This window comes from Nicotiana tabacum, chromosome 12, assembly GCF_000715075.1.
Source record: "Nicotiana tabacum cultivar K326 chromosome 12, ASM71507v2, whole genome shotgun sequence".
NCBI classification, from domain to species: domain Eukaryota; kingdom Viridiplantae; phylum Streptophyta; class Magnoliopsida; order Solanales; family Solanaceae; genus Nicotiana; species Nicotiana tabacum.
In genome coordinates, this window is record NC_134091.1 from 13,815,073 (window position 1) to 13,842,650 (window position 27,578).

Sequence of the window (27,578 nt, forward strand, 5' to 3'; positions counted from 1 at the left end):
AATAAATTTAATGATGAAGAGTATATATTATTCTAGTTAATAATTCGAGCAAAAGAAAAATCATAAATTGTACTTGAAAAAATATTACACTTATATAATATGGGTTAACTCATATTCAACCCGCCCTTTTGACACCCTACCCGTTTTTGACCCGCATGAAATATGGACGGGTTGAGACCCAACTCATTTTTGCTCAACCCATTTTCAACCCGCCCAAATCCAACTCAACCCACACATTTGCCATCACTAATCTTAATAAACAAATCTTAATAAACAAAGACAACTGCTTCGATTATCCAAATCTTGCTCAATATTGTGTCGTTACGTTCTTTCTTTTATATCTCTTTGTTTTTTCTATTGTTTAGGCTCTTGTTTCACCACGATTGATGAGACAAATTAAGCAGAAAGAACCTCTATATTTGTACTCAGCTTGACATATGCAACTTAAAAAGTGAATCAACTTGTAATTACCGTGATACCAAAAATTAATTTTTAAATAGTTTGAATTATTAATTATGGTGACTTCTAAGTATATATTGTTGTTAAATATATAAATTTTATTTTAAAATTTTAAAATAATCTATATCAGAATCACAAAAAAAATTAATCAATTTGACGCTTAATACTCTAAAAAATATTCAAATAAATTGAAACATTTCCAGCTTTCGTTTGTCCTTTTGTACTTTGTAGTAGAAGCTATTAGGAATCAGCTATTTTGCGTTGTAATGTTCTGGATATGTTGAATAAAATTAAACGTTATCCTCTTCCTTTTCTCCCTTTCTCGTTGTCTGGTTTTCCTCCGTTAACAAGCTCACCGGAGCTTTGCTTAAATCTTCATGTCACGTCCAATTCAATGGATCTATCTCTTTCCATTACTTGTGCCTGTACATTTATATATCTCTACTTCATTTACATGCTTTAGGAATCAGTAACAAAAAAAGCAATGCAAACAGCAAAAGACCCCCTGAAGTTGCTGGTGCATGGCCTCTAATTGGCCATCTCCACCATTTCAGTGGCTCTCAGCTGCCTCACAAAGTTTTTGGGCTCATGGCAGATAAATATGGGTCAGTTTTCACTGTTAAATTTGGGGCCATCAAGTTTTGGCAGTGAATCCCCTCTCATCTCCCTCAAATCTCTCTTATTTATGGGTCAGTTTTCACTGTTAAATTTGGGGCCATCAAGTTTTGGTAGTGAATCCTCTCTTCTCCCTCGAATCTCTCTTCTCGTATCAATTACTTATCGTGAACACGAGATGGACACACCAACCATGCGAATCCACATTAGTGAGAGAGTAGTAAGTCAATGAGGTAAAAGTGCTTCCCCATCAAAGGCATAACAGTGCAAGGGTGTGTAAACCAAATGTTAATGTTTACTTTTCAAACCTGCGCATAGAATTAGGATAATCACTGCTGTCAAGATTATCATAATCTTCTGAATCTGGGAACGAGAAATCCACACATGAAAGTGGAAGAAGTAACACCCTCAGCATATAAGATATCCAAAGGTTCATAGTCAGCATATAAGATATCCACGCCGGAGAAGATTTGAGGGCCGAGTTTTGTTTGTCTCCATTTTTAGTTTTAATACAATATATAAATACGTTTTATTATGTACAAATACACTCAAATACATTATATTTTTTTTTATAAATACATTATTTTTTCGCATGTATTTATGTATTCCGAAGTTTTTATTTCTTGAATACAACTGAATATCAGTGTTTATATGATTTTTTGTTGTTTGAATACAGTCGACTTGAATATGGTGAATTGAATATAATGTATAATAGTGAATAATGAATATTTGTGAATTGAATATAATGTATACAGTCGAATTGAATAGAATGGTATATACCCTATTTCTGGATTTTTTGTTGTTTGAATACAACTGAATTCAATATAATAAAATTGAATACAATTCAATATTGCACTTTCCTTTATTGAACACCCGTAATCACAATTCTTTAGGCGGTTTACCTCACTGTATTTATAAATACAGTCGCGCGAAAGAGTAGTGTATCAAACTAAAGGACATGAGCTACACATAATCATTGACGGAGAGGATATATGGAATACCGAATTAAACAGTTGTAATCCCTATTTTTAGGTGGATTACCTCACTGTATTTATAAATACAGTCGCGTGAATACATGAAATACAGCACAATAGCAACGAAATTTTATAGAATTAATTTTGTTGAGTTAAATTAGGAGTGATACACGCTAATCATCGTGTACACATGCATAGACACATTCGAGAATTCGAAGTAACAACATCCATCAAACAAACGTATGAACCATGGTTGAAGGAAAAGACTAACGGATCAAATGTTATCAAAGTAGAAATGAAACAGTGGTTCGAAAACTTGATCACGGCCATTATTGTAAGAATGCAGTTTGGAAAGAGAAACCACGAGACCCTATATGTATTAGGGGTGGCAATTAGAGCTCAAACCTTTTGAGCTGCACAACTCGCTCAAGGTTGGGCTAGTCCGCCCAACTCGCTGAAGGTTGGATTGGTTATTAACCCGCTCATTTATTGAACTCAGCGCATTTTGACCCAACCCTTTTCAGCCCATCAAAAGTTGGGCTGATTTTTAGTCCAAATTGATCCATGAGTAACTTTGCAAAAATATCTTTAAAATTATTATTATTTTATTTAATATGTTATATATGATCATAACAAGAGAAACAAAGTCTTATTTGATAATTAAACAATTCATAAGAACATTAATACACATAATTAAAGTTTGGTAAGAGTTGGGCGGGTTGGGCTATGACCCAAATTCTAACCCAACTTGACTCAACTCATCTCAGCCAAGTTACTTTTGGGTAGGTCAAATAAACCGCCTATTTATTAACTCAACCCATTTTGACCCGCCCAAAATCAACCTAACCCGTTCATTTGACACCCTAAGGTTCAAGAATGAAAGAGGGTTAGAAAAGCAATTAGGAATTGTTTTATGTTACTTAGTACATTTGTTGTTGCTGATTTTATTCCATGGTTAAGATGGTTAGATATAGGAGGACATAATAAGGAGATGAAGGAGAATGCCTAAGGAAACAGATTGTATTCTTGAAAGCTGACTATTAGAGTATAAGAAAAAGAGACGTTGTGGAGAATAATTATCTGACGATGAAAAAGACTTTATGGATATAATGCTAGACCTTTTTTTTATGGAGCTAAAGATGAAGATCTTCCTGGTTTTGATGCTGATACCATTATCAAATCTACATGCTCGGTCTTCCATCAATCTTGAAATTTTTTTTTTTTTAGATAGCTTTAAAATGTTTAGCTTAGAGTTTAAATCTTTATACATTTAGTTATGAATTTATTAATAATGTATTAGCTTTCTTCACTATTTACTAGTGAAATATGCATATCTTTTGAAATTTTAAATTTGAATAATTTTCTTATCTTTTATATGTAACATTAAAAAAGAAAAAATAATTGATTTTGGATAATTTTTAATAATAATAGCCAAAAAATATTTAAACTGCCGCTGGACCACTCATCAGCATCACGGCTGGAGGTGGCGCTACAGGGCCAAGGCCTAGCCTACAATTTCACCCTAGGAACCAACCGATCACCCTAATCGTTCAAAACACTGCGCATCTGGCGAGGGTTACGGTGGAGGCCCTAAACAGGGCCTTGACAACCTTTGGCCCAAGCCTCTGGTAGGCAATGACTCTCAAAGGCAACATACAACCCAATCTAGACCCACATATGATCAACACCTCCATCTCCCAAGCTTTCGAATCAATCCCCTTCTTCCCAAACTCAGTAGCGAAGGACCCAACAGCATTTTCAATGTTTGTGACTATCGAACCCCAATCCCAACAAACTCCATCGTCTTATGTACCAGTCAAGAAGAAATAGTCACCGCCTCTAGGGAATATTACAAGGGATATCAACAAAGCCCTAGAGCTCCTGAAAAGGAAAAATCCTTTGGAAGTAGAGGGAGTGGCCTATGGCCCTTTACACACGGACTCCCTCCTGCTAGGCTCAATCAGAGCAATCGAGTTCAGTGTTGAGAGTAGCGAGGTTCTTGTGCTCCTGTGTCCCAGGGCCCTGACCAAATATGGACTGAGCCTGGTCTCCCATCAGAGTCAAGGTGTGACCAAACCATTCCTCAATCTGACTCCAGTACTTAGTATGAGAAGCAGGACCCAAAAGAAATTAGTGATGCCTCCCATGGGATGGAGAAAGCCCACAGAAACCAGTCCCTCACCCCCTCCCCCCCCCCCAACCACCCCTAATGAATTACATCATATGGAATGTTAGGGGTGGAAACAACGCGGTGTTCAGGAGACACTGCATTGACATGGTGCAGCTCCACAAACCAGCAATGTTGGTTTTGTTAGAAACAAAGATGGCTGACCATAAGAAATTAACTGAGGATCTGCATTTTGACATGCTCATTTAGTCTCCCGTAGTGGGTGGGTTGTCAGGTGGGATTGTTATGATGTAGAAATAGGATTGCGTCCAAGTTGATGAGGTATCCACTACCCCTTAGGGAACCCATGCCATGGTGAAGTTACTCCCATCCCATACTCCCTGGTTATTTTCAACCATTTATGCTAGCACCATATTAGCTGATAGGAAATTATTATGGGATAGTCTAGTTACTATCTCTAAATACCAATACTGGGAATTGGTTTATAGGTAGAGACTTCAATGAAGTGGGATAAGTTTGGGGGTAACTCCATTAACTCAAACTGCAACAACTTCTTTTGGAATTGCCTCAATGAATACAAGTTAGTTGACTTCAGATACAAAGGCAGTAAATATAATTGGGCAAACAAAAGATACTAAAATAGGAGTAGTCTAATCTTATAGAGAATAGATATATGCTTTGCTAATGACTGCTGAATTTCTCAGTACCCCGAGGCTAGTGTTAACTATCTTCCTAGGACCCACTCAGACCATTTTCCTGTGCAAATAATGTTAAAAAAGGATACTATCAATAACACTTATAGGCCCTTCAGGTTTGAATCAATGTGGACTAGCCCCCCTTCCTTTCCTAGCATCATCAATGAGGCCTTCACCTCTAACTCCCCTCTAATCCAATTAACCAACACCTTAAAAACTTAGTGACCCAATGGAATAAGCATACCTTTGGTAATATCTTCTACAAGAAGAGAAGGATCCTGGCCAGGATTGCTGGAATTCAAAAATCTCCCAATTACCAGTTTAGCAATTTCCTGTTGAATCTAGAAAGTATCCTGACTAGAGAACTAGACTCCATCCTCAAGAATGAGAAAGACTTTTGGAAACTCAAGTTAAGGGTCAGTTGGCTAACTAAATATGATGCCAACACTAGGTTTTTTCATACCTCCACCCTCAATAGAAGAAGGAGCAACAGGATCTTGTCCCTGAAAGAGGACAGTGGGAACTGACTCTATGACCAATGGGACATTAAGACCTCCATAATATACTTTTTCAAGAGCCTTTACACTTCCTCCCACACTCAAGCACCCATTCTCACTACTAGTCATCTGAACATGACCCATAATCTCTCAAAGTGTCAAAGAGATAGCTTGGATAAGCCCCTAGAGGATAGAGAAATCAAACTGCTATTTTCTCTTTTAAAACTTTTAAGGATCGTGGCCCTGATGGGCTTCACCCATTCTTTTACCAAAGGTACTGGAGCATTGTGGGGAAATCAGTGATTGACTTCTGCAAGTCATATAGCATGAACCAAACTCTTCTTTGTCTCATCCCCAAGTGTCCACAAGCCACCATGCTCAAAAACTTCAGACCAAAATAGGATTTTGTAATACCATCTACAAGACCATCACAAAGATCATTGTCAACAGAATCAAGCCTCTTCTCCCTGCCATAATTGGACCTAGCTAGGCAAGTTTCTTATCTAATAGAAAGGCCTCAGACAATGCCATCATTGTCCAAGAATACATCACCCATTTTGGAAAAATAAAAGGGAACCAGGCTCACATGATCCTCAAAATTGACTTAGAAAAAGCCTTTGACAGGTTGGAGTGGTCCTTCATTGGAGACACTCTATAGGCCTTTAACTTCCCACCTGGGCTAACTAAGTTAATCATATCCTGCATTAGCTAATCAAACATCTCCATCCTAGTTAATGGTGGCAAAACTGACACCTTCAAGCCTCCTAGGGCAATCAGGCAAGGGGATCTGATCTCCCCCTGCCTGTTCATTATGTGTATGGAGAGGCTCTCCAGGCTCATTGATAAAGTTGTTCAAGATAAAGAATGGCTTCCAATCAGTATCATCAGGTCTGGCCCAAAGATTTCTTATCTCTTCTTTGCTGATGACCTTACATTGTTTGCAAAGGCAAACATTAGAAACTGTAACACAATCTACTCTATCATGCAGTCCTTCAATGAGGTTTCTGCGCAAAAAATCAATCTTACTAAGTCTAGGGTTCTCTTTTCCTCTAATATAAAGCCTGGCACAATGGAGAACCTTACAAATACCCTTTCAATCCAAGCTACTACATCTTTTGGTAGGTATCTTGGGTTCCCAATGTTCCATAAGAGACCCTCTAATAGTGACTTCCAGTTCATACTAGACAAGGTGCAATCCAAGCTAGCTGGCTGGAAAATAAATTGCCTAAATATGACTGGAAGAATCATTCTGGCCAAAGCCTCTCTCAGCAGCATCCCAAGCCATTTAATGCAATACCTCAAATTGCTTACCAATACTACCAACCAAAATGATAGAATTCAAAGAAATTTTATCTGGGGTACTACTCCAAATAAGAAAATAATGCACTTGGTTAACTAGGACAAAGTCACTAGCAATAATCTCATGGTGGGTTGGGTCTGCAGAAAGCTGATTACAGGAATAAAGCCGCCCATACTGGTTTGGCCTGGAGGATTTACCATAACACTTCTAGTTTATACGCTAGAGTCCTTATCTCTAAGCACTGTAACTGGAACCATACCCCCAAGAAGCCCAAATCACCAATCTGGCAATATGTTCTCAAAGGCCGGGATACATGCAACAAGGCCAGTAGATGGGTTGTCCACAAAGAGAATAGGGTGAGCTTCATCAATGATTCTTGGATCCCAAATCACCCAGCCATTAGGGACATGATTGAGGGTCCACTCACCCCAAATGACATGGCTACCAAAGTGGACACTATCTACAATTCAAGGAACCGGGATACCTCATCCATCTTCATAGACATTTCTGAGAATATTACTAACTTAATCAAATCAACCTTCATCCTTACTAACTCTGCCAAGGAAGACATGCTAATTTGGGGGGCTGACTCCAAACAGGTCTTTTACCACCAAATCAGCCTATACCTTCCTTAGCAACAATAATAAGACTATGATGAATGATGAAAAAGGTAATTTCAGTTGGATTTGGAGGTTAATAACAAAATAAAAAACTTCATCTGGCTGCTTACACAAGACATGCTCCCACTGAAGCTTTCCTGCACATAATTAGAGTTAAGTGCATCCCCGAATGTTGTTTTTGCTTAATTGATACCTGATACCAGTGACCACATCTTTTTTGAATGCCCCAATGCAACCCAATTTAGGCATGAACTAATATCCAAGGGAACTACTGAAAGCCAGCAGTTGAATCATATCTTTTCAGCACAGCTTTGGCCAATCACTTGGAATAAGCTAAGGAAGCTGCCATTTAACAATGTTATCTCTTGGGAAAACATCTTTCCTTTCTGCTTCTGGCACATCTGGCTAGCTAGAAACCATAATATTTTCAATAATATGAAAGAAACCATCTCGGCTAACAACATCATAGCCAAATCAATTAAGTACTATACTTTGGCACAAAAAGGCATGACCAAGAAGCCCTTCCCTACCAGAGTTAAATGGGAGGCCCTCCAAGCGTGGGCACTATAAACTCAATATTGATGGGGCAGCCAAGGGCAACCCAGGCATTGGGAGAATTGGTGGGGTATTTCAGACTCCTAATGGGGACTGGATTATGGGGTATATGGAGAACATACCACACACCACCAACACTATGGCAGAATTAAAAGCTTTGCTAAAGGGCCTCCAAATTGCTGAACAAAATGGATGGGTTCCTCTAGAAATAGCTACAGATCCGGCTGAGGTAATAAAAATGCTACTCATAGGCAATATAACTTATGATCCTATGATTTGTGAATGGAGGTTATTGATCCAAAGGATGGACAGGGTGATGGTGAGACACAGCTACAGGGAACAGAATAGAGTGGCTGATGCACTTGGAAAGGAAGCAGCAAATTCAAATTTTTTGAAAAGAATTACCACGCTAGCAGTTCGTCTGATGTTTGCAAATGATGTATTTTGGGCAGACATCCTAGGCACTGAAGTAGTTAGACAATTTTTGGCATGTAATATGGATACACTAGAACAAAACATGTAAGTTTTAGGGGAATTAAAGGTTAACCCCCCCCGACCAAATTACCAAATAAACCTGTGTAGTTCATATATATATATATATATATATATATATATATATATATATTTTCTCTTAGACCAAAAAAATATCTATTTTAAAGTACCTTTTTTGTCCTACTATATATGTGTGCAAACTATATTGTCCTGATTTTTAAATAATTTTTTTATTTTGAGTTTAAATAGATACACCTATCAGGTCACCACAAGTAAGTCTATTTAAAATGTGAGATTTGTAATTTTGAAAATAAGACAGATTACCTGCTGCAATAGATAAATATGACATGATAGTAAAAACTGCTTATACTGACTATGCATGTAACCTAAACCCCTTTTAATTTGTTTTTATTAAACGTACTTGTTGTGTGCTTAGCAAGTCTGTATTATGTATGCTTCTGGTATTAATTTTCACACCAAGATGTCAAGGTTTTATGTTATGGCATGCCTACTTATTGTGTGTGTGTATATATATATATATATATATATATATATATATATATATATATATATATAACATTTTGCTACCTAGTACATTCATTTTACTATAAAAGCTAAGTTTTCCTCAAAATCAATTTTTAAAGTTATATTTACCTCTCTATAACAGCTTTTTAACTATAACAACAATAACCATACTTATAGCAGAACTCTCTTTGTAAAATTATCCCTCTATAATAGCCATATAGAATCTTTAAGATTACTAATAATAATTCTTGTATACGGTCGAAATCGAGCTCGCCTACGACATGGCAGGTTAGGCTCGGAACATGACAACCAGAGACTGAAGATCGATCCCGAGTCCCACTGAGCTAGAACCCGAGGTCAGAACGCCTTCCTTCGAGAACATTGAGTCCGTAATCCCGGAGTCGACCTTAGCCCCGATCGAGCTCGAAGAAACATTGTTAGCATAACCAACAGAAGACCGAAATATCTGTGACTGGTCGGATATTACGGCAGGAATCTCGGCACGTATAATAAGGATCTAGCAATCAGCTAATCAAGGGATTTTTACCTTTTATAGAATTTTACCTAAAGTAGGACTCCTCTACTATATAAAGGGGTGTATGCTAATTCATTTAACACATTGTAACACGCATTCCAAAGCAATATATTATTATTCTCTTTAAGTTCTTATTCTTCTGTCTTGATATCGATCGAAATACGTTCGGCACGAGGGTGGCTAACCTTCCAAGAATTCGTGTGGTTTGCATTTACTTTATCATTATTTATTTAAATTGCAATCTGATTTATCATTTTGTGTCAAGTTAATCCACGTATCCTTAAAACTATTTACAAATTTAATTATTATCCGATTTTGAGGGTAAACAGTTTGGCGCCCACCGTGAGGCTAAGGATAATAGTGGTTATTTGATACAAATCTCCATAACACACACTACTTTACATTTGTTCTTTGAAGTATCTCATTGCAGGTTAAACCTCAAAATGCTGAACTCTTAATCAGCACCCCTACACATTGACAATAAGTCAGGTCATCACGGTGAAAATAACAACATAGCGCCCGGTGATGAGGTACCGCCCATTGCTCCCATCGAAATTCTGGTCGCGGGCCTGATTGATGCTAATTCACATGTGGCTATCGACACAAACTTGCCTACCAACCTCGAGAATAGCGTCTGTGGTGGAGCCCGATCGCCAACTCAAAATACATAAAATAATGGAGGAGACGGGATCAGTTTATGGGCGATCTTCGAAATGCTGCAGGCTCAACAGGTGGCGATAGCTCAGTTACAGAACCAAAGCCGTGCACCGAGTAGAGTTGAACCTGATCCACCCCGGGAAATCACCCGCAGGGATGAACCGGTCTCAAAAAGGTCAAATGAAAACAAATCGGGGGCTAACCCCGAGATCATAAAGATGCTCGGAGAGCTGACAAAACGGATAGAATCAGGGAAGAAGAAAATCGAAGCTAATGACAAAAAGGTGTAAACCTACAATTCCAGGGTAGACCAAATCCGAGGAGCACCGCCAATATTGAGAGGCCTGGATTCCAAGAAGTTCGTGAAAAAACCTTTTTCTCTGAGCGCGGCTCCAAAGCCGATCCCTAAGAAATTCCGCATGCCCGAGATTGCTAAGTATAACGGAACAACTGACCCAAATGAGCATGTAACCTCTTACACATGTGCCATCAAAGAGAACGACTTGAAGGATGATGAGATCGAGTCTGTCATGTTGAAGAAGTTCGAAGAGACCCTGTTAAAAAGGTGATATGATATGGCATCACAACTTACCTCCTAATTCTATTGACTCATTTGCTATGCTTGCGAATTTCTTTGTGAAAGCACACACCGGGGCCATCAAGGTCGAGACCAGGAAATTAGACCTTTTCAAAGTAAAGCAGAAGGATAACGAGATGCTCAGAGAGTTCGTGTCCCGGTTTCAAATGCAATGAATGGACCTGTCACCGGTCGCTGATGATTGGGCCATCAGGCTTTCACCCAAGGGCTCAATGTTCGAAGCTCGGTGGGTTCACAATAGTTGAAACAAAACCTGATAGAATATTCGTCCGTTACTTAGGCCAACGTACATAACCAGTATCAATCAAAAATCAGAGTGGAAGATGATCAACTCGGGGCCCCTTCGGGGTCCGTTTATCCTGTCAGAACCATTGACAGAGTCAAGAGAGACATCGATCGTGAACCGAGACCAAACAGGGATCAGTATCAGTCGTATAATGGAGACCGAAGAAGCAGTGGGTCCGGGCAGAACTCTTTGAGAAATTAAAGGAGAAGTGATCGAGGTTAGTGAAACCGGAGACTCATGAGCAAAACCGGCTTTGACAGGCCCATCGGGCCTAAAGAAGCACCGAGGTTATCGTAATACAACTTTAACGTCGATGATGCGCTGGTAATATCTGTACTCGTAAATAAAATTCGAGTTAAGCGTGTGTTAATTGATCTAGGTAGCTCGGCCAACATCATTAGATCGAGGGTCGTGGAGCAGCTCGGTCTACAAGATCAAATCGGGCCTGTAGTACGAGTTCTAAACGGATTCAACATGACAAAGTGAAACTACTAAGAGGGAGATAACATTATCGGTGAATACCGTCGGGACCATACAGAAAGCTAAGTTTTATGTGATCGAAGGATTCATGAGGTACAATGCTTTGTTCGGGAGTCCATGGATCCACAACATGAGAGTAGTGCCCACGACACTGCACCAAGTGGAGTCAAAACAGTTTATGGGGAACAACCGGCGGCCAAGGAAATGTTCGCGGTCGATGAAGTGTTCCCAACATCCACAATCTCAACATTGGAGGATCTGAACCAGATGATCAAAGACGGGGCCAAATAGCTATCACTAATATCATCCTCGACAGAATCGGAGGATCGAGAGGTAGACGAGGACGATGACTATGGGTCCCAAGATCTTTCATAGCCCCCGATGACTCCGACGCTGTAAAATCAACGATCGGGGAATTGGAACAAGTCGTATTGAGTGAACACTTGCCCGATCGAAAGGTATACCTGGGCACGGGGTTAAGCCTTGAGCTCAGGAAAAAACTTATTCAATTTCTTATAGCTAATGAAGATTGTTTCTCTTGGTCCCACCTTGATATGAATGGGATCCCACCAGAGATAACCACTCACAAGCTGAGCCTGGACCCAAAGTTCCATCCGGTCAAGCAGAAGAGGAGACCCCAGTCCGAGGTCAAACATGCTTTCATCACGGACATGGTATCTAAACTCCTTAAAATAGGGTCCATTCGGGAGTTTAAATACCCGGAGTAGTTAGAAAATGTAGTAGTAGTCCCTAAAAAAGGAACAAATTAAGAATGTGTATAGACTATAAGGATTTGAATAAGGCATGTCCTAAGGACACTTTTCCTTTGCCCAACATCAATCGCATGATCGACGCCACGGCCAGCCACGAGATCCTCTGTTTTCTCGATGCCTACTCCAGGTACAACCAAATATGGATGAACCCGTACGATCAGGAAAAAACCTCCTACATCACTAAGTACGGCACATACTGCTATAACGTGATGTCATTCGGATTAAAAAACGTCGGTGCCACTTACCAATGCCTAGTAAACCGTATGTTCTAGGAACAAATAGGAAAATCAATGGAGGTTTACACTGACGATATGTTGGTTAAGTCCCCGCGAGCATAGGACCATTTAAAACATTTACAGGAAACCTTCAGCATATTGAAGAAATACAATATGAAGCTGAACCCGGAGAAATATGCGTTTAGAGTTGGATCAGGTAAATTCCTCGGGTTCATGGTATCCAACCGAGGAATCGAGATCAACCCCGATAAAATCAAATCCATCGAAGATATCATGATTGTGGACAATGTGAAGGCCGCACAAAGATTAACCGGGCGCATAGCCGCCCTAGGGCGATTCATCTCGAGGTCCTCTGACAAGAGCCACCGGTTCTTCACATTATTGAAGAAAAAGAATTACTTCTCATGGACACCAGAGTATCAACGGGCCTTGTAAAAACTCAAGCGGTATATATCGAGCCCACCATTGCTTCACACGCCGAATACAGATGAACAACTATACTTGTACTTGGCGGTATCGGTGATAGCGATAAGTGGAGTCCTGGTCTGAGAAGTGTAAGGTACGCAATTTCCAATTTACTATGTTAACAGGGCTCTAGGTGAGGACGAAACTAGGTACCCTCACCTAGAAAAACTAGCGCTCGCTTTGCTAAGAGCCTCTAGAAAGCTAAAACCATACTTCCAGTGTCACCCCATATGTGTAGTGACTACTTAACCGTTGAGGAATGTTATAAGCTCGAGCTCTTAGGCCGGTTTGCTAAATGGGCCATGGAAATCAGTGGGTACGATATTGAATATCGACCTCGGACCGCCATTAAATCTCAAATTTTGGCAGACTTTGTGGCCGACTTTACACCTGCCCTAATACCTGAGGTCGAAAGAGAGTTATTAGTCAACTTATGGACCTTCTCGGGGATTTGGACCCTCTTTATGGACGGCGCCTCGAACGCAAAAGAGTCCGGACATGGCACCGTATTGAAGCCACCAACAGGCAATATAGTTAGACAGTCTATTAGGATTGTGAAATTGACTAATAATGAGGTCGAATATAAGGCCATGATTGCAGGTCTCAAACTAGCCAAAAGCTTGGGGGCAGAGGTGATCGAAGCCAAGTGTGACTCCCTCCTCTTGGTGAACCAAGTTAATGGGACGTTCGAGGTCAGAGAAGAAAGAATGCAAAGGTACATGGATAATTTGTAGGTAACATTACATCGGTTCACATAATGGACTTTGCAACACGTACCTCGGGATCAGAATAGTGAGGTCGATGCCCTTGCTAACTTAGGATCACCAGTTGAGGACGACGAGTTTAACTCGGGGCAGTCCTACAACTTATGAGACCGGTAGTGGAAAAAGGTCATGCCGAGATTAACTCAACAAGCCTAACTTGGGACTGGAGAAATAAATATATAGAATATCTGAAGACCGGAAAACTACCCCGGGATACAAAAGAATCGAGGGCCCTGCGTACGAAGGCAGCCCAGTTTAGCCTGTCCGAAGACGAAACCTTGTTCAGAAGAACATTCGATAGCCCTCTCGCGATATGTCTAGGACTAGGGGATACTGAGTACATTTTGAGGGAAATCCACGAAGGCACTTGTGGAAACCATTCAGGCGCCGAATCATTGGTTCGAAGTATAATCAGAGCCGGTTACTACTGGATTGATATGGAAAAGGACACCAAGTAGTTCGTACGAAAATGTGATGAATGTCAAAGACACGCTCCGATGTTTCATCAGCCCGGGGAGCTGCTACATTCGGTTTTGTCACCATGGTCATTCATGAAGCGGGGAATGGATATCATTAACCCCCTTCCATGGGCAACCGATAAGGCTCAATTTATATTATTTATGACTAGTTATTTTTCTAAGTAGATGGAAGCCCATGCATACAAAAAGGTCAGGGAAAAAGAAGTCATAGAATTCATTTGGGACCACATCATATGCCGGTTCGGGATGCCGACCGAGATCATATTCGACAACTGGAAATAATTCATCGGCAGCAAAGTAACCAAATTTCTCGAAGATCATAAGATCAAAAGGATCCTATCGACACCCTACCAACCTAATAAGAACGGACAAGCAGAATCGACCAACAAAACCATACTCTAAAACCTCAAAAAGAGGTTGACCGACGCCAAAGGAAAATGGAAGGATATCCTGCCCGAAAGCTTATGGGCATACCATACGACATCGAAGTCCAGTACCGGGGCCACCCCGTTCGCACTGATTTACGGCGCCAAAGCTCTGATATCAGTAAAAGTCGGAGAACCAAGTCTTAGGTTCCGATACGCGACCAAGGAATCAAATGAAGAGGCTATGAATATGAGCCTAGATCTATTGGACGAAAGGCGCGAAGCAACCCTTGTCCGTTTGGCTACCCAAAAACAGCGGATCGAGAGATATTACAATCGAAGGGCCAACTTTCAGCATTTCAATATCGGGGACTTGGTGTTAAGGAAGGTCACGCTAAATACCCGAAACCAGAACGAAGGGAAGTTGGGATCAAATTGGGAAGGCCCTTATCAAACTATCGAGATCACCGATAAAGGATCGTACAAACTCGAAACAATGAATAGTGAGCAACTACCGAACAACTGGAACATGGCTCAGTTGAAGCGATACTACTGTTAAGGTACATCCTCATTCATTTCCTCTTATTTATTTGCATTTCAAACTAACACTTTCAGGCAATCATCAAAGTACGATACAATCTTTAGGCCTGAAATCACACGTTACACTTTTTTTTCTTGAACCAGTTTTATCCAAAATGGGTTTTCCGGCAAGGTTTTTAATGAGGCAACAGTAAATCGTGCTAACTTATCCAAAATGGGCCTCTCTATGATTGACCCCGAACACTAGGGGGCATTACCCTCGGATAACGACTTTAGCAAGGAGAGAAACTTTATGATTGGATGGTCTCGGCTTGATCGATAGGATTTACTGTAAGGGCCAAACGGTCAAATGAACCGTTCCCGCATAGACAGCTCAACCTTGGCACAAAATTTGTACACATGTGTAACTATTACACATAAGAATAAAAGAAAGTTTCTAACTTGCGAATAAATATCTTGTACCTTAGGAATTTTTCTTTTTTCTTTCCTCTTAAGGAATTTCCTACATTTGATCCCTTAAAGGTATCGAGCCCAAGGGCCACCTTTATCCGGGTTCAAGCGATCACTCCCAATCGGGGACTGCTATCCAAAAACAAAATCGGACGGCTCGGGCTATCGGAGTCCGGGGGCACAAGACCTATTAGGCAGCGCCTGAACCTTAAAGGCTACGGCCATCCCCATTCGGGGACTGTTATCTTAGGCACAGCCTGGATAACTCAAGGTGACAAGCCCACTGGACAATACCCGAACTAAGAAGGCTACGACCATATTAAAATTTCTTGGAGACGTCCGTGACCCGTAATAAAAAAATAAGGTCTTGAAAAATTTCAAAACCGGTTCTAAAGGCTACCCTCGGCAAACTATAATCTAAAAATTATAAGTACTTTGGGGAAAGGTTTTCGGTCATACCAAACCCCCACGATGCCTTAAACGAAATAATGTCGAAGGCAAGGCCCGTTCAAACCTCCGAACATGACCTAACTATCTCATGCTAAAGTATTTAGATCTTTGCAAATGTAAATAATAAAGCAAAGTACACAACAAAACTCAAAGATTGACGAAAGGAAAAACAAGCCTTGTATTATATACGTAAAGTTTTTACAAAGGCCAAATAGCCTTGACAAAAGTACAAAGTACACAAGTACAAAAATACAAAAAAATATGCAAGACATTAAACTGCCTGGTCTTCACCGGAGCCCGCCTTGTCGCCTGGGTCTTTGGAGTCTCCTCCACCCTCGGATCCGCTCGAAGCTTCGGAGTCTTCTTCGGAAAGAGTCAAACTCTTCGCCTCGGCTTCGAGCCCCTTAGCACTCTCGATTTAGGCCGACAAGTCAAAACCCCGAGCATGAATCTCTTCAAGGGCCCCCCTTCCGGATTTCCGCTTTGCATGCTCAATGATATCTTTCGTTCGGACCTGGGCCACCTCAACATCGGCTTTATATTGGGCCATAATTTCGTCGTCGTCGTCTTTAACAACAACGACCACCGACTTGGTCATTTCCAACACTTCCCTCCCATGAACCAAGGTAATGTTTTGGAGTAATTTTGAGTTGATTACTACTCCTAAACACTTATATTAACTAAGATTAATCTTGAAGATCCATAGATTTCCATTCAAATCCCCAATTTGGTCAATAACCCTACAAGTTGGGATTTTTCAAGAGTCTCACTACAAGAGGTATGTCCGCCATCTCTAACTAATTCATGGTGATTATTTATGTATGGAATATGTGTTAGGACTTATGGGATGGTGATTGAAAGAAAGAAATTCCTAACCTAGGTTGTGTTGGTATTGTAGAGATTGTAAAATGAATTAATTGATAAGATTTATGGGTTGGGAGTGAATTGTTGGGCATGCATGTGCTAATGAAGTTGTGGATGGCCTAAAGACGATTGTAAGGTGAATCATTGGTGTGGAAGGTGGTTGTTAGGTGAAGAAATTCCATTGGAGGAGGTTGTAGAAAGATATGCACACTAGATATTTTATAAAAAGCCTAAATGACTTAAAGTATAGAAATCTTGATAATATTGGTGAAATTGTGTTGCATTGTTGTAGATTGAAGTTATTTAGTGTGGTGGAACGTTGTAGTATTATTAAGGGGCGAATTCTAGGTATGTTGGCTAAACTACTCTTTTAGAAATGAATTCCATGATCTTCCCGTAAGTTTCAAGTATTGTTGGCTCAAGTTCCTAATTCCCATATTCCGAGTTGTTCCTAATAAATTAGATTATCCCGAGTAAGCAAAGTGTCGAAAGATGTATGTATTCAAAATGTGTTCCAAATGTTCCTATAATATTATGTTATCCTTCGGGAAAAGTGTTCAAGAATGATATGTTTATTAAAATGTTATGGCTTTGAGTCGTGTTTCAAATGAAAGCTAGTATGCCAACTTGTGTGAGAAAAACTCGATATGCTTAAAACTCTTAATTACTCATATGTGTACCTGAAGTCTTGATTGAAAATGCCTTGTTGTTGATAATCTATAAAGATGCTCGAAAGTGAAAGAAGTAAGCTGAAGATATAAAGTGTGGCCATTGTGCCAAGAATGAAAGTTATACTTGTGGCTAGAGGTGCCAATGAAATGAGATGATGCGAGAAAGATTATGAAATGAGCCTTGATTCAACTGTTCCAAAATTACTTCAAAAGTAGATTTGTCTAAAAGCTTATGTCCTCAAGTCATGCCGCAATGTGGCTGTTTTAACTAATGCTATGCTTTATGAGTTTTTTCAATATGTTTTGCGTTCTTACATATTCATGAGTAAAAATTATGTATTTCCCTTTTTGGGGAAAAGTAATTCAAGAATAAATGGTGTGTTACTTGTTTATGATTTTAACTTGTGCTTCGATTGCCAATCATTTTACTCCATTTCTTGGAAAGAAATCTATTGTGCTTAAATTCTTCATTTTCAATAAACTTAAAGTTGTGATTTCCGGAATATTATATATGTTGATATTTATGATGACGATATATGAAAGGAAAAAAATGAAAGTGTGGAATACAAAATACGGCCATTGTGCCATGAATGAAGAATCATATGTATGGCCAAGAGAGCCAATGAAATAATGATGTTCTAAGTGGATGAAAATGCCAATGAGGCTATAAATGGTGTGAAAGGTTATGAGGTAAATGAATTTGTATTGTTGTTTATGTTGTATGAAAATCAAAAATGTTTTTGGGAGTATCTATAGTCACGAGGAAGGGTAGGTTGAAATAACCTAACTCCAAAATTACACGTGTCGGTGTAGGAGTGGATTGTGATTATTTCCCTTATTTTGGATGAGATTGATATGATAAAATTATTCCCCTTATTTGGGATTAGATTGATGTGATAAAATTATTTCCCTTAATTGGGATGAGATGATTGATAGAAAAGGATATTGTCGATCCACACGGCATTGTGGTGAGATGGCCTAGCCGATCGGGTCGTGATCGGACACCATGCCGCATACATGGTGGTGATTGTGCTGGAAATTGTAATTGAAATTGTGATTGTGGTTGATGTCTCAGATGAGATGGCCTAGCCGATCAGGTCGTGATCGGACTCCATGCTAAAAGTACGGTGGTATTGGTATTGTGAATGATGGTATTATGAACAGTGGTATATCGGGGCTAAAGATCTCCCAACCAAAAATATATATTATTTTCGTATTTTGAAAATTGTTATATTTTGACTGAACATTTGGATATGGTTGATTATGACTTGCTATTTCTATATTTGTTTTTTCTTATATTGGTATTCTATTTTGAAAGTGGACAGTTAGCTTTACATACTAGTACTATTTCATATGTACTAACGTCCCTTTTGCCGGGGGCACTGCATCTTTAATGGATGCAGGTGGTTCATCAGCGGGCAACCTTGGTCCTCGTTAGCAGTCACTCTCTATTCAGCAGGTTTTGATGAGCCCTACTCTATTCCGGGCATGATGTCATTTGAGTTGTACATTGTGTTTTAAGGTATAGTCGGGGCCTTGTTGCCGGCACTTCCATACTACTCTTTTGTTGTACTTAGAGGCTACGTAGACAGGTTGTGGGTGGTGTTTGATATGGGAAATTTAACTATAAATGTTGGTATTTGGCAAACATATTTTTTCATTATATCTATAAACTTGTAATAATTTGGAAATTATGAAGCTGCCAATGGAAATGAAATGAGAGTTGTTAATGAAATCTTTTCAGTGTTTTATTAATGGAGTGCATCTCCTCTTTATTCATGGATGAGTTAGTGTAGAAGAAAATCTAACAGGCTTGCTCTGTCGGGTTCACTCGATTGAGCGCCAGTCGCGCTCCCCGAGTTCGGGGCGTGACACTTAGCCTTCCCCTCACGCTGCTCGCTGAGAAGTTTGTAAGAATTTCTCTTCTCAGTAAGCCCTCGGACCTCGGCCTCAAGCTGGTTTAGCTCGTCCCGATATCGGAGAAAGGCCTCATGATGAAGCACTGAGGCCTGCAAACACAAAGAAAAATATTAATATTATCTACAAATTAGTCTAAGTATGAATTGAAATCATCAAGAGATATTTGAAGTTACCCGGTTTAGGGCCTGTTGTGCTTTATTGAACAGGCAGGGCGTGTCTACCTCATTCATATTAGCTTGGTCCTCCTTGGTTATCAAGCGTCGAAGATAGCTGGCCACCCCTACGCGGGCGGAAAGGATTCGAGCATCCTCCGAAACGGAGATGACGATTGACCGCTTCCGGTCGGGATCCACACACGGAGTTAGAAACCAGTTGACCAGCTTCGGGCTTGAGGAAGGCCCGCTTGTTCTCGAAGACATACTTTTCTTCGGCACCTCCAAATCACCCAACTCGGTGACGTCCTCCGTGGCGGTAGAGTCCACGCCATCAAAAAAGCCGCGGAAGGGGTTGTCCGCTCCGAGGACCCCCTTGTTGGGACGTTCCTTTACCGTCTAAGCCTCATTGAACATGGACTTGGTGATGTCGACCTTACCGTGTACTTCCTTTAGGGTGTCGCCCATATTTCGAGAAGCTTCGGCCACGACCCCCTCGTCGGCCTCCCTAACTTGAGGCAGATCGGCCTTATCTCCCTCCGGTTCCGATGCCCCTTGCCCTTCGAGTCGTGATGACACTCGTGCCACCAAATTGAAGGCTTCTTCTTGTTCTTATTCGAATTCATCCCTTAGTCGATAGAAAGAATCCGAATATAGTGCTCGAGCGCTGATGCTTTCGTTGGATTTACGCACCAGCCTTCTCCTTGGCTTTTTCTTCTCCGAGCTCGGAGAACTCAGAGCCCTTTTTCTTTTCTTCTCTTCACCTTGTCTCGGAGCAGGAGACTTGGTGGGGAAATCATCTCTACCGGATGGGGGTCTCATTTTGACATCCTTGGATAAACCTGCGAAAGGAAATAAAACAAGTAAGAACTTAATGATACAAAAGGAAAATTGAATAGTACTTATGAAAGAGATCTCACCGTGCGAACGAGCCTTCCATCGGCCCTTTGAAAGCTCGCGCAGCGAACTCTCGGAATAAGGCCTTTGTAATATGATGCCCTCGACCCACTCCTTGAGTCAAGGAACTGCATTCGGAACCCGAGCAACAGCTGCATCACAACAGAGCACCGATAAGAAGGAAGGAAAAGGGCGATAAATTAAATTTTGAAGAAAACTTATACTTACGTGACATGTTCCATTTCTCAGGGAACGACATGTGCTCGGCTGGGATCAAATCCGAGGTCCTCACTCGGACGAAACTGCCTAGCCAACCTCGATCCCTATCTTCATCGATACTCAAGAATTGGGCTTTACTGGCCCGATGGGCGAGTTTGATCAGTCTCCCCCCTTGATAGAGTCGGGGACTGTATAAACACATGAGATGGTCGATAGTGAAAAGGCACCCTTCAATCTTACTTAAGAAGAAATGGAGAAGGATTACAATCCTCTAGAAAGAAGGGTGAATCTGACCGAGGGTTACCTCGTATCTTTTACAAAAGTCGATGATAACAGGGTCCAAGGGGCCTAACGTGAAGGGATAAGTGTAAACACTTAAAAATCCCTCGACGTGGGTGGTGATGGCTTCGTCAGGTTCGGGAACCACCACATGTTTGTCGGCCCAGTTACAATCCTTTTTGACTTTTGAGAGAATATCCTCGGTGATCAAGCAAATTAACATCAAGGCATCCTCGCACCGGCCTGGTACGGAGGATGGCTTTTTGATCTTAAAATCAGCGTTGACAGGACATCCACCCGGGATGAACATTTTCAGAGGAGGTTCCGGTACTGGTTCCTTGACAGCAGTACGCGAAACGGTCTCTTCGGTGTCCAGCCGCAAAGTAGAAGGAGTTTCTTTTTAGGGAACGAATTTTGAAGTCTTCGCCATTTCTTTGAAAATGAAGGAAAAGGGAGGAAAAAAGAAGAAGTTAAAAGAGTACACTTGATGGTTTGGGATGAAGACGGAACATAAGTTCTTATAAAAAGATCTCAAATAACCGAAATTTAAGTGCCTGAAAATATTAAGATTGCTAAGGTACGAGAGTAGAAGGTTTGAATGTAAAGTTTGAATGCGAAAGTGAGGGGGTATTTATAGTTTTTCAACGACGGTTCGCATCCAGGAGTGGCTGACCAGCAACTAACAAATATTTAATGCCATAAAGACTTCACTGATGAGACGTTTCGACTGTTTTGTCGTTTCTGTCGTATGGTGTCGAAGAAAGAATCGGAATCTCATGTCGTTTCTCGTCGTCTACTCTTCGAAAAACGAGGGGACTATTTGTATACGGTCAAAATCGAGCTTGCCTACGACATGGCACGTTAGGCTCGGAACATGACAACCAAAAACTGAAGATTGACCTCGAGTCCCACCGAGCTAGAACCCCGGGTCAGAACGCTTGCCTTCGAGAACATTGAAGCTGTAATCCCAGAGTCGACCTTAGCCCCGATCGTGCTCGAAGAAACATTATTAGCATAACCAATAGAAGACCGAACTATCTGTGACCGGTCGGATATTACGGCAGGAATCTCGGCGCGTATCAGTAAGGAACCGACAATCATCTAATCAAGGGATTTTACCTTTTATAGAATTGTACCTAAAGTAGGACTCCTCTACTATATAAAGGCGGTCTGATAATTCATTTAACACATTGTAACATGCATTCCAAAGCAATACATTATTATTCTCTTTAAGTTCTTATTCTTCTATCTTGATATCGATCGAAATACGTTCGGTTCGAGGGTGGCTAACCTTCCAAGGCCGAAACTGTTCAATTCGTATGGTTTGTATTTAATTTATCATTATTTATTTAAATTACAATCTGATTTATCATTTTGTGTCAAGTTAATCCACGTATCCTTAAAACTACTTACAAATTCCATAGTTATCCACTTTTGAGGCTAAACAATTCTAAAAATATGCACACAATCTTTCCATTAAACAAAGTTTCTCTCTTGTATAAGATATAAGATTTGAGAAATTACATATGATATCTTTTCCATTTGACAAATTTCAAACATATTAGATAGAAAATTTAACTGTTAAGCTTTTAAAAATGTCTTCAAGGGAAAACTATTGGATACCTTTTTGCTAAAAATTTGGACACGAATCTTCGCCAATTCAAGTGTTATATCGCCAGTAAAAGAATGAAATCTACGAAACAAGCTACAATTACGAAGTTCTTTCATCAATCTTGAAAATAATTATATTTTAGATAGCTTTAAAATGTTTGTCTTAGAGTTTAATTCTTTATACTTTTAGTTATGAATCTATTAATAATGTATTAGCTTTATTCACTATTTAACTAGTGAAATATGCATATCTTTTGAGATTTTAAAATTGAATAATTTTTTTATCTTTTATATGTAACATTAAAAAGGGAAAAATAATTGATTTCTGGATAATTTTTATTTATAACAGCCAAAAAATATTTAAACGTCAAATGTTGGTATAGGTGTATAACAACCATTCACTATAAAAGCCAAAAAATATCGGAACAAACAAGACTTATAGAGAGAGTATATATATATATATATATATATATATATATATATATATATATATATATATAAGTACTACAAAATGAAATGAAATTTTAACATTATTAAATTGTAACGATCATAATCTACCTTAACAACTAGTAGTAGTAATTTGCATATCATAAATACAGATCTTTCATCCTCAATGAGGAATATGCATGATATTAACTACAGTGGCTAGCTAATTCCTTTTTTTTTTTCTTTTGGTGTCCTTTTGTTTATTCCCTATCTTGGAAGGCTATGTTAGCAGGAGGGACTGAAAACACAGTCGTAACACTAACTTGGACGCTCTCTTTATTACTTAACAACTCTCATGTAATGGAAAAGGCCAAAGAAGAATCAGACATTCAAGTTGGAGGAAATACACTAGTTGAGGAGTCACATGTAAAGAACTTTGGTCTATTTTCAGGCCATAGTTAAAGAGTCGTAACGTTTATACCGTAATATTATTATTTCGCAGTCACAACAGAAATGAAAAAACAAACATAAACATAATCTAGAGTTAAAGTATAAAGAAGCAAATTGTTCAACTCTATTGACACAGTAACGACAGTGATTGACGATTAATCTTGAGACCAACTTCCACGATCCACTAGCCATGCGCGCTCACAGTCCGGAGAACTTGACTGATGAGACTCACAGCCCGGAGAACTTGACTGATTGGACGTCTACCGTTATCACGTATTCAAGAGGCAGAATACGTGAGGGTTTTCTCATAGCTAGAGAAAGAGAGATTGGCATCTATTTATAAAGAGTATCTACACATCACAAGCCAATTGTTATTGGGCTTCACTTATCCATAGACATAGCATTTAATATTTGACTTTTTATTTATCCATCACTTGAGTCACGTCACTGTCTTTTAAGGCCATAACCAATTAAAGTAAGTCCAAATACCATCATTATATCCACCTGGACCATTGTCTCCACCCCATGAATCTATAGAAAAACTGCATTGTCGGTGGCTACAATATTTCAAAAGGTACAAACTTCATTAGCACTTTCATACGTAAAGATTAGAAGCCAAGCGTGGAGCAAGAAGAATTTCAAGAGGAGAAGCTTTAAGGATTGTCAATCCAAAGCTCTCACTCATATCAATCGGTTCATCTAAAGGTCTCTTCATTTCAAACCCCTGCAACAGCACAGCTAATACATATTGCACAACCTGAAGTCCCATAGAAATTCCAGGACACATTCTTCTTCCGCTACCAAATGGTATCAACTCAAAGTGATTTCCTCTCACATCGACATCCTTATGTGTCGTCAAGAACCTCTCTGGCTTAAATTCGTCGGGATTTGGCCATAAATCTGGATCGTAATGAATCTTCCATATGTTCACTAATAAGCGAGTTCCTTTTGGTATATCGTAGCCACTAATAACACAATCTTCTATAGACTCGTGTGGTAGCAAGAGTGGTGCAGCTGGATATAAACGTAATGCTTCTTTAACAATAGCTTGAAGATAAACTAAGTTCTTGATATCTGACTCTTGAACCCATCTGTCCTTCCCAACATGAGCATCTAATTCATCTTGGGCTTTTTTCAGTGCTTGGTAGTTGTTTAGGATTAAAGATAAAGTCCATGTCAGCGTTACGATCGTCGTGTCTGTTCCTGCTGATTGCAGAGCCTACCAAAGCCAAACCCAAAAATTTCAGCAATCAGCTCCACATTCCACAATAGTAAGACTAATAATTAAAAACATCTTATTTATATGCACTAACATTGTAAACAAGTTTATAAGTACAATTAGTTTAACTGTCTCATATTATAAGATACCAATCTAACGGTTACGCTACTGTAAGCAAATCTTATTGTGACCTTTAAGTAGAGAAACAGAAAAAGTTTGGAGCAAAAGAAACGTGTTTCAGTGTTACGAATCGTGGTGTCGGTACCCAAGGGTGAAGCTACACTCCGGCAAAGGTGGTCAATTGACCACCCTTCGCCAGGAAATTATATGCGTATATAAGCAAAATATTATGTTTTAAAAGTATATAATATATATTGGATATAATTTATCGGACATTTTTTTTCTTTTTTCAAGTTTGAACACCCTTGGCGGAGTTCCTGGCTCGCCACTGTCCGTACCTGCTGATTGAAGAGCCTACCACACCAAACGCAACAGTATGAGCACAACCAGGAAAAACAAATAGATGGACATCTATTTATAGTCAGAACAATAAATAGCAGAATAATGAATTACACAATGAATATCAGATTAATGACCTGAAAAGGGATTTAGATATTTATATGTTATATACTATGTTGCTCGGACACTCCAAATATGTCTGTCTTCCAAAAGTAGTATAGTTTTGAAGATTCGACATAGGTGCAGCAGCATTTCGGAGAGTCCGCGCAATATAGGTTGTGTGCCATAGCTGGTAATATTCATATAATTGGCTTTTAAGTGGAAAAACAGAACAATTTTGAACTAAGTTAGCTGTAATTAGTAGGAGGTAATGAAGAACATACCAAACATGTAGCTTTGATAATGGTATCAGCATCAAAACCAGGAAGATCTCTGTCTTCACAAATGGACAACATAACATCCATTAAATCTTCTTCATCACCATATTTTATTCCTCTTAATTCCCTCTGTCTTCTGTGCTCTGCTAACCATTCTTCAACAAGACAGTCCATTTCATTAGCAGTCTCTTTCATGGCTTTCTCATGGCCTCCTATATCCAGCCATCTTAAATATGGTAAAAAATCAGCCACAGCTGATACTCCCATCAATTCAAAAAATCTTCTTATTGCTTTGTGAGCTCTACTTCTTTCTTCTTCTTCCTTACCTACAAGAGGCGGATCGGGAATTTAATATCTATAGGCAGTGGCGGAACCACAAATTTCCCGTGTCAAAATATAAAATAGTAAATACACAAGATGCTAAGGGGATTCAACATATATATACATAAAATTAAATTTTTAGCCAAGCTATACAATATAATTTTCCGACAATGCGGTGTAAATTTGACATTCCTTAGCCTATGGTGACTCTGCCACGGTCTATGGGTTCAAAGTTCCGAAGTCTTTAAAACTATATATGGATTCAAGACATGACATGTAGAGGTGAAGCTAAAATTCGAACTTTATGGGTTCGGACTTTTCGGACAACTTCGAATGCTAGTTCAGAATTTAATATTTCCTACATATTTCGTACGAAATATTAACACATATATAAGGTTCGAGCTGAAATAACTGAGTTCTGTCGAACTCATATGTAACACTCTCCCTAGTCCCTCCGCCCCTATGATATGTTTACTACTCTTTTTTTTTTTTTTTTTACCTATACTCTCTGTCTCAAATTATCTATCATATTTCTCTTTTATACGGCCCAAAAAAAACATTAATTAGAAGGGATTTTTGACTAGTTTACCCTTATTTATATCTTAAGATATAATCTATCTTCATTGAATATATATTTTATTTATGTGTCATCTCCGTGTTCAAGAACAATTACTACTAAGGATAAAATCAAAAAAAAAATTAATTAATTTTGTCATGAATTTTTAAAATGACAAATAATTTAAGACAATTATTTTTAAAAATACCTATAGATAATTTAAGACCAATGGAGCAACTATATATTAAATTGATCACTACCCAAACTAGGAATTAAGCAAATACCTGTGTATCGTACTCCGAATAACATCTTCACCATAGTGTTCATAATTAAGTTTCCAAACCATTCCTTCATCTCCATTTTCACAGCACCATTTAAACTTGTACTCTTGCTCTTCAACCAATATTCATATATCTCTTTGATAGCTGATTTTACTTCAAATTCTCTAATGTGACTAGACATCTCAACTTGCCTAGTGGAAAGAAATTCAATTGTAGCTATCTTCCTAATCTCTCGCCAGTACGGCCCATAAGGACCTAGCCCAAACATGGCATAATTGTAGCCTATAATCTCTGAAGCTATGGATTTAGGCCGATTGGCAAAGGCCATATCGTTTGTGGTGAAACATTCTTTTGCTATTTTTGCATCACTAACCACCACAACTTGGTTTACTCCAAGCTTAATTCTAAAAATGGGTCCATGTTTTTCAGCCATATGACCAAAAATTTTGTGAGGCATTTGAGTTCCATTGAGAAGGTGAAGATGGCCAATAATTGGCCATGCTCCGGCAGCTTTAGGTACTTTTCTGTTCTGCGTTTTAGCTGAGAAAAATTGTTTGAAAAGAAAGAAGAATACAAGAAAGGAGGTAGATAGTGTTATTGCAATCAAAAACAAATCCATGGCTATAATTAATTGGTTATGTATTCACTGTTCTGTAAATTCAGAAGTGCAGAAAGTCTGTAATTGATAGATAACCAGTATCTCAAGATTTGCAGAGTCTAAAAGCTTAAAATTTTTATATTCAATTCAATTAACAAAGAAAGAAAATTGTATCACGGGAGTGATGGCGGCTGGTCAACAATTGTTAGTATAAACAAAAAAAACTAACAGATGTCAAAGAGTTTGACTTAAGCGCAAAGGCTTTTTGCACTATGATGTCATTATTGGAATTGGCAATTTACTTTCTTTTTCAAGATTATAAGTCCGCTTTTTTTATGAA

General features: G+C 39.2%; 1 protein-coding gene and 1 pseudogene across 1 annotated transcript; one reads left to right on the forward strand and one right to left on the reverse strand.

Moving 5' to 3' along the window:
• The first annotated feature begins 853 nt into the window (after window positions 1–853).
• Window positions 854–24,021, forward strand: LOC142167014 (cytochrome P450 82A3-like; annotated as a pseudogene).
• Window positions 23,428–27,489, reverse strand: LOC107825486 (cytochrome P450 CYP82D47-like). Its single transcript, XM_016652346.2, has 3 exons — window positions 26,644–27,489; window positions 25,489–25,808; window positions 23,428–24,646 (listed from the first exon to the last, which is right to left on the reverse strand). Exons 1-3 carry the CDS (start codon window positions 27,257–27,259, stop codon window positions 24,023–24,025), a joined length of 1,560 nt encoding a protein of 519 aa, XP_016507832.1. The 5' UTR covers window positions 27,260–27,489; the 3' UTR covers window positions 23,428–24,022.
• Between the last annotated feature and the right edge of the window lie 89 nt (window positions 27,490–27,578).

Excerpts from the sequence above, each read along its gene's own strand:
- LOC107825486 (XM_016652346.2), bottom strand. The coding sequence starts at position 27,259 with ATGGATTTGTTTTTGATTGCAATAACACTATCTACCTCCTTTCTTGTA. Across the intron at positions 25,809-26,643 it reads ATTCGGAGTACGATACACAG|GTAAGGAAGAAGAAGAAAGA; the intron begins GTATTTGCTTAA and ends CGCCTCTTGTAG. Across the intron at positions 24,647-25,488 it reads TTATCAAAGCTACATGTTTG|GCTCTGCAATCAGCAGGAAC; the intron begins GTATGTTCTTCA and ends TGGCTTTGGTAG.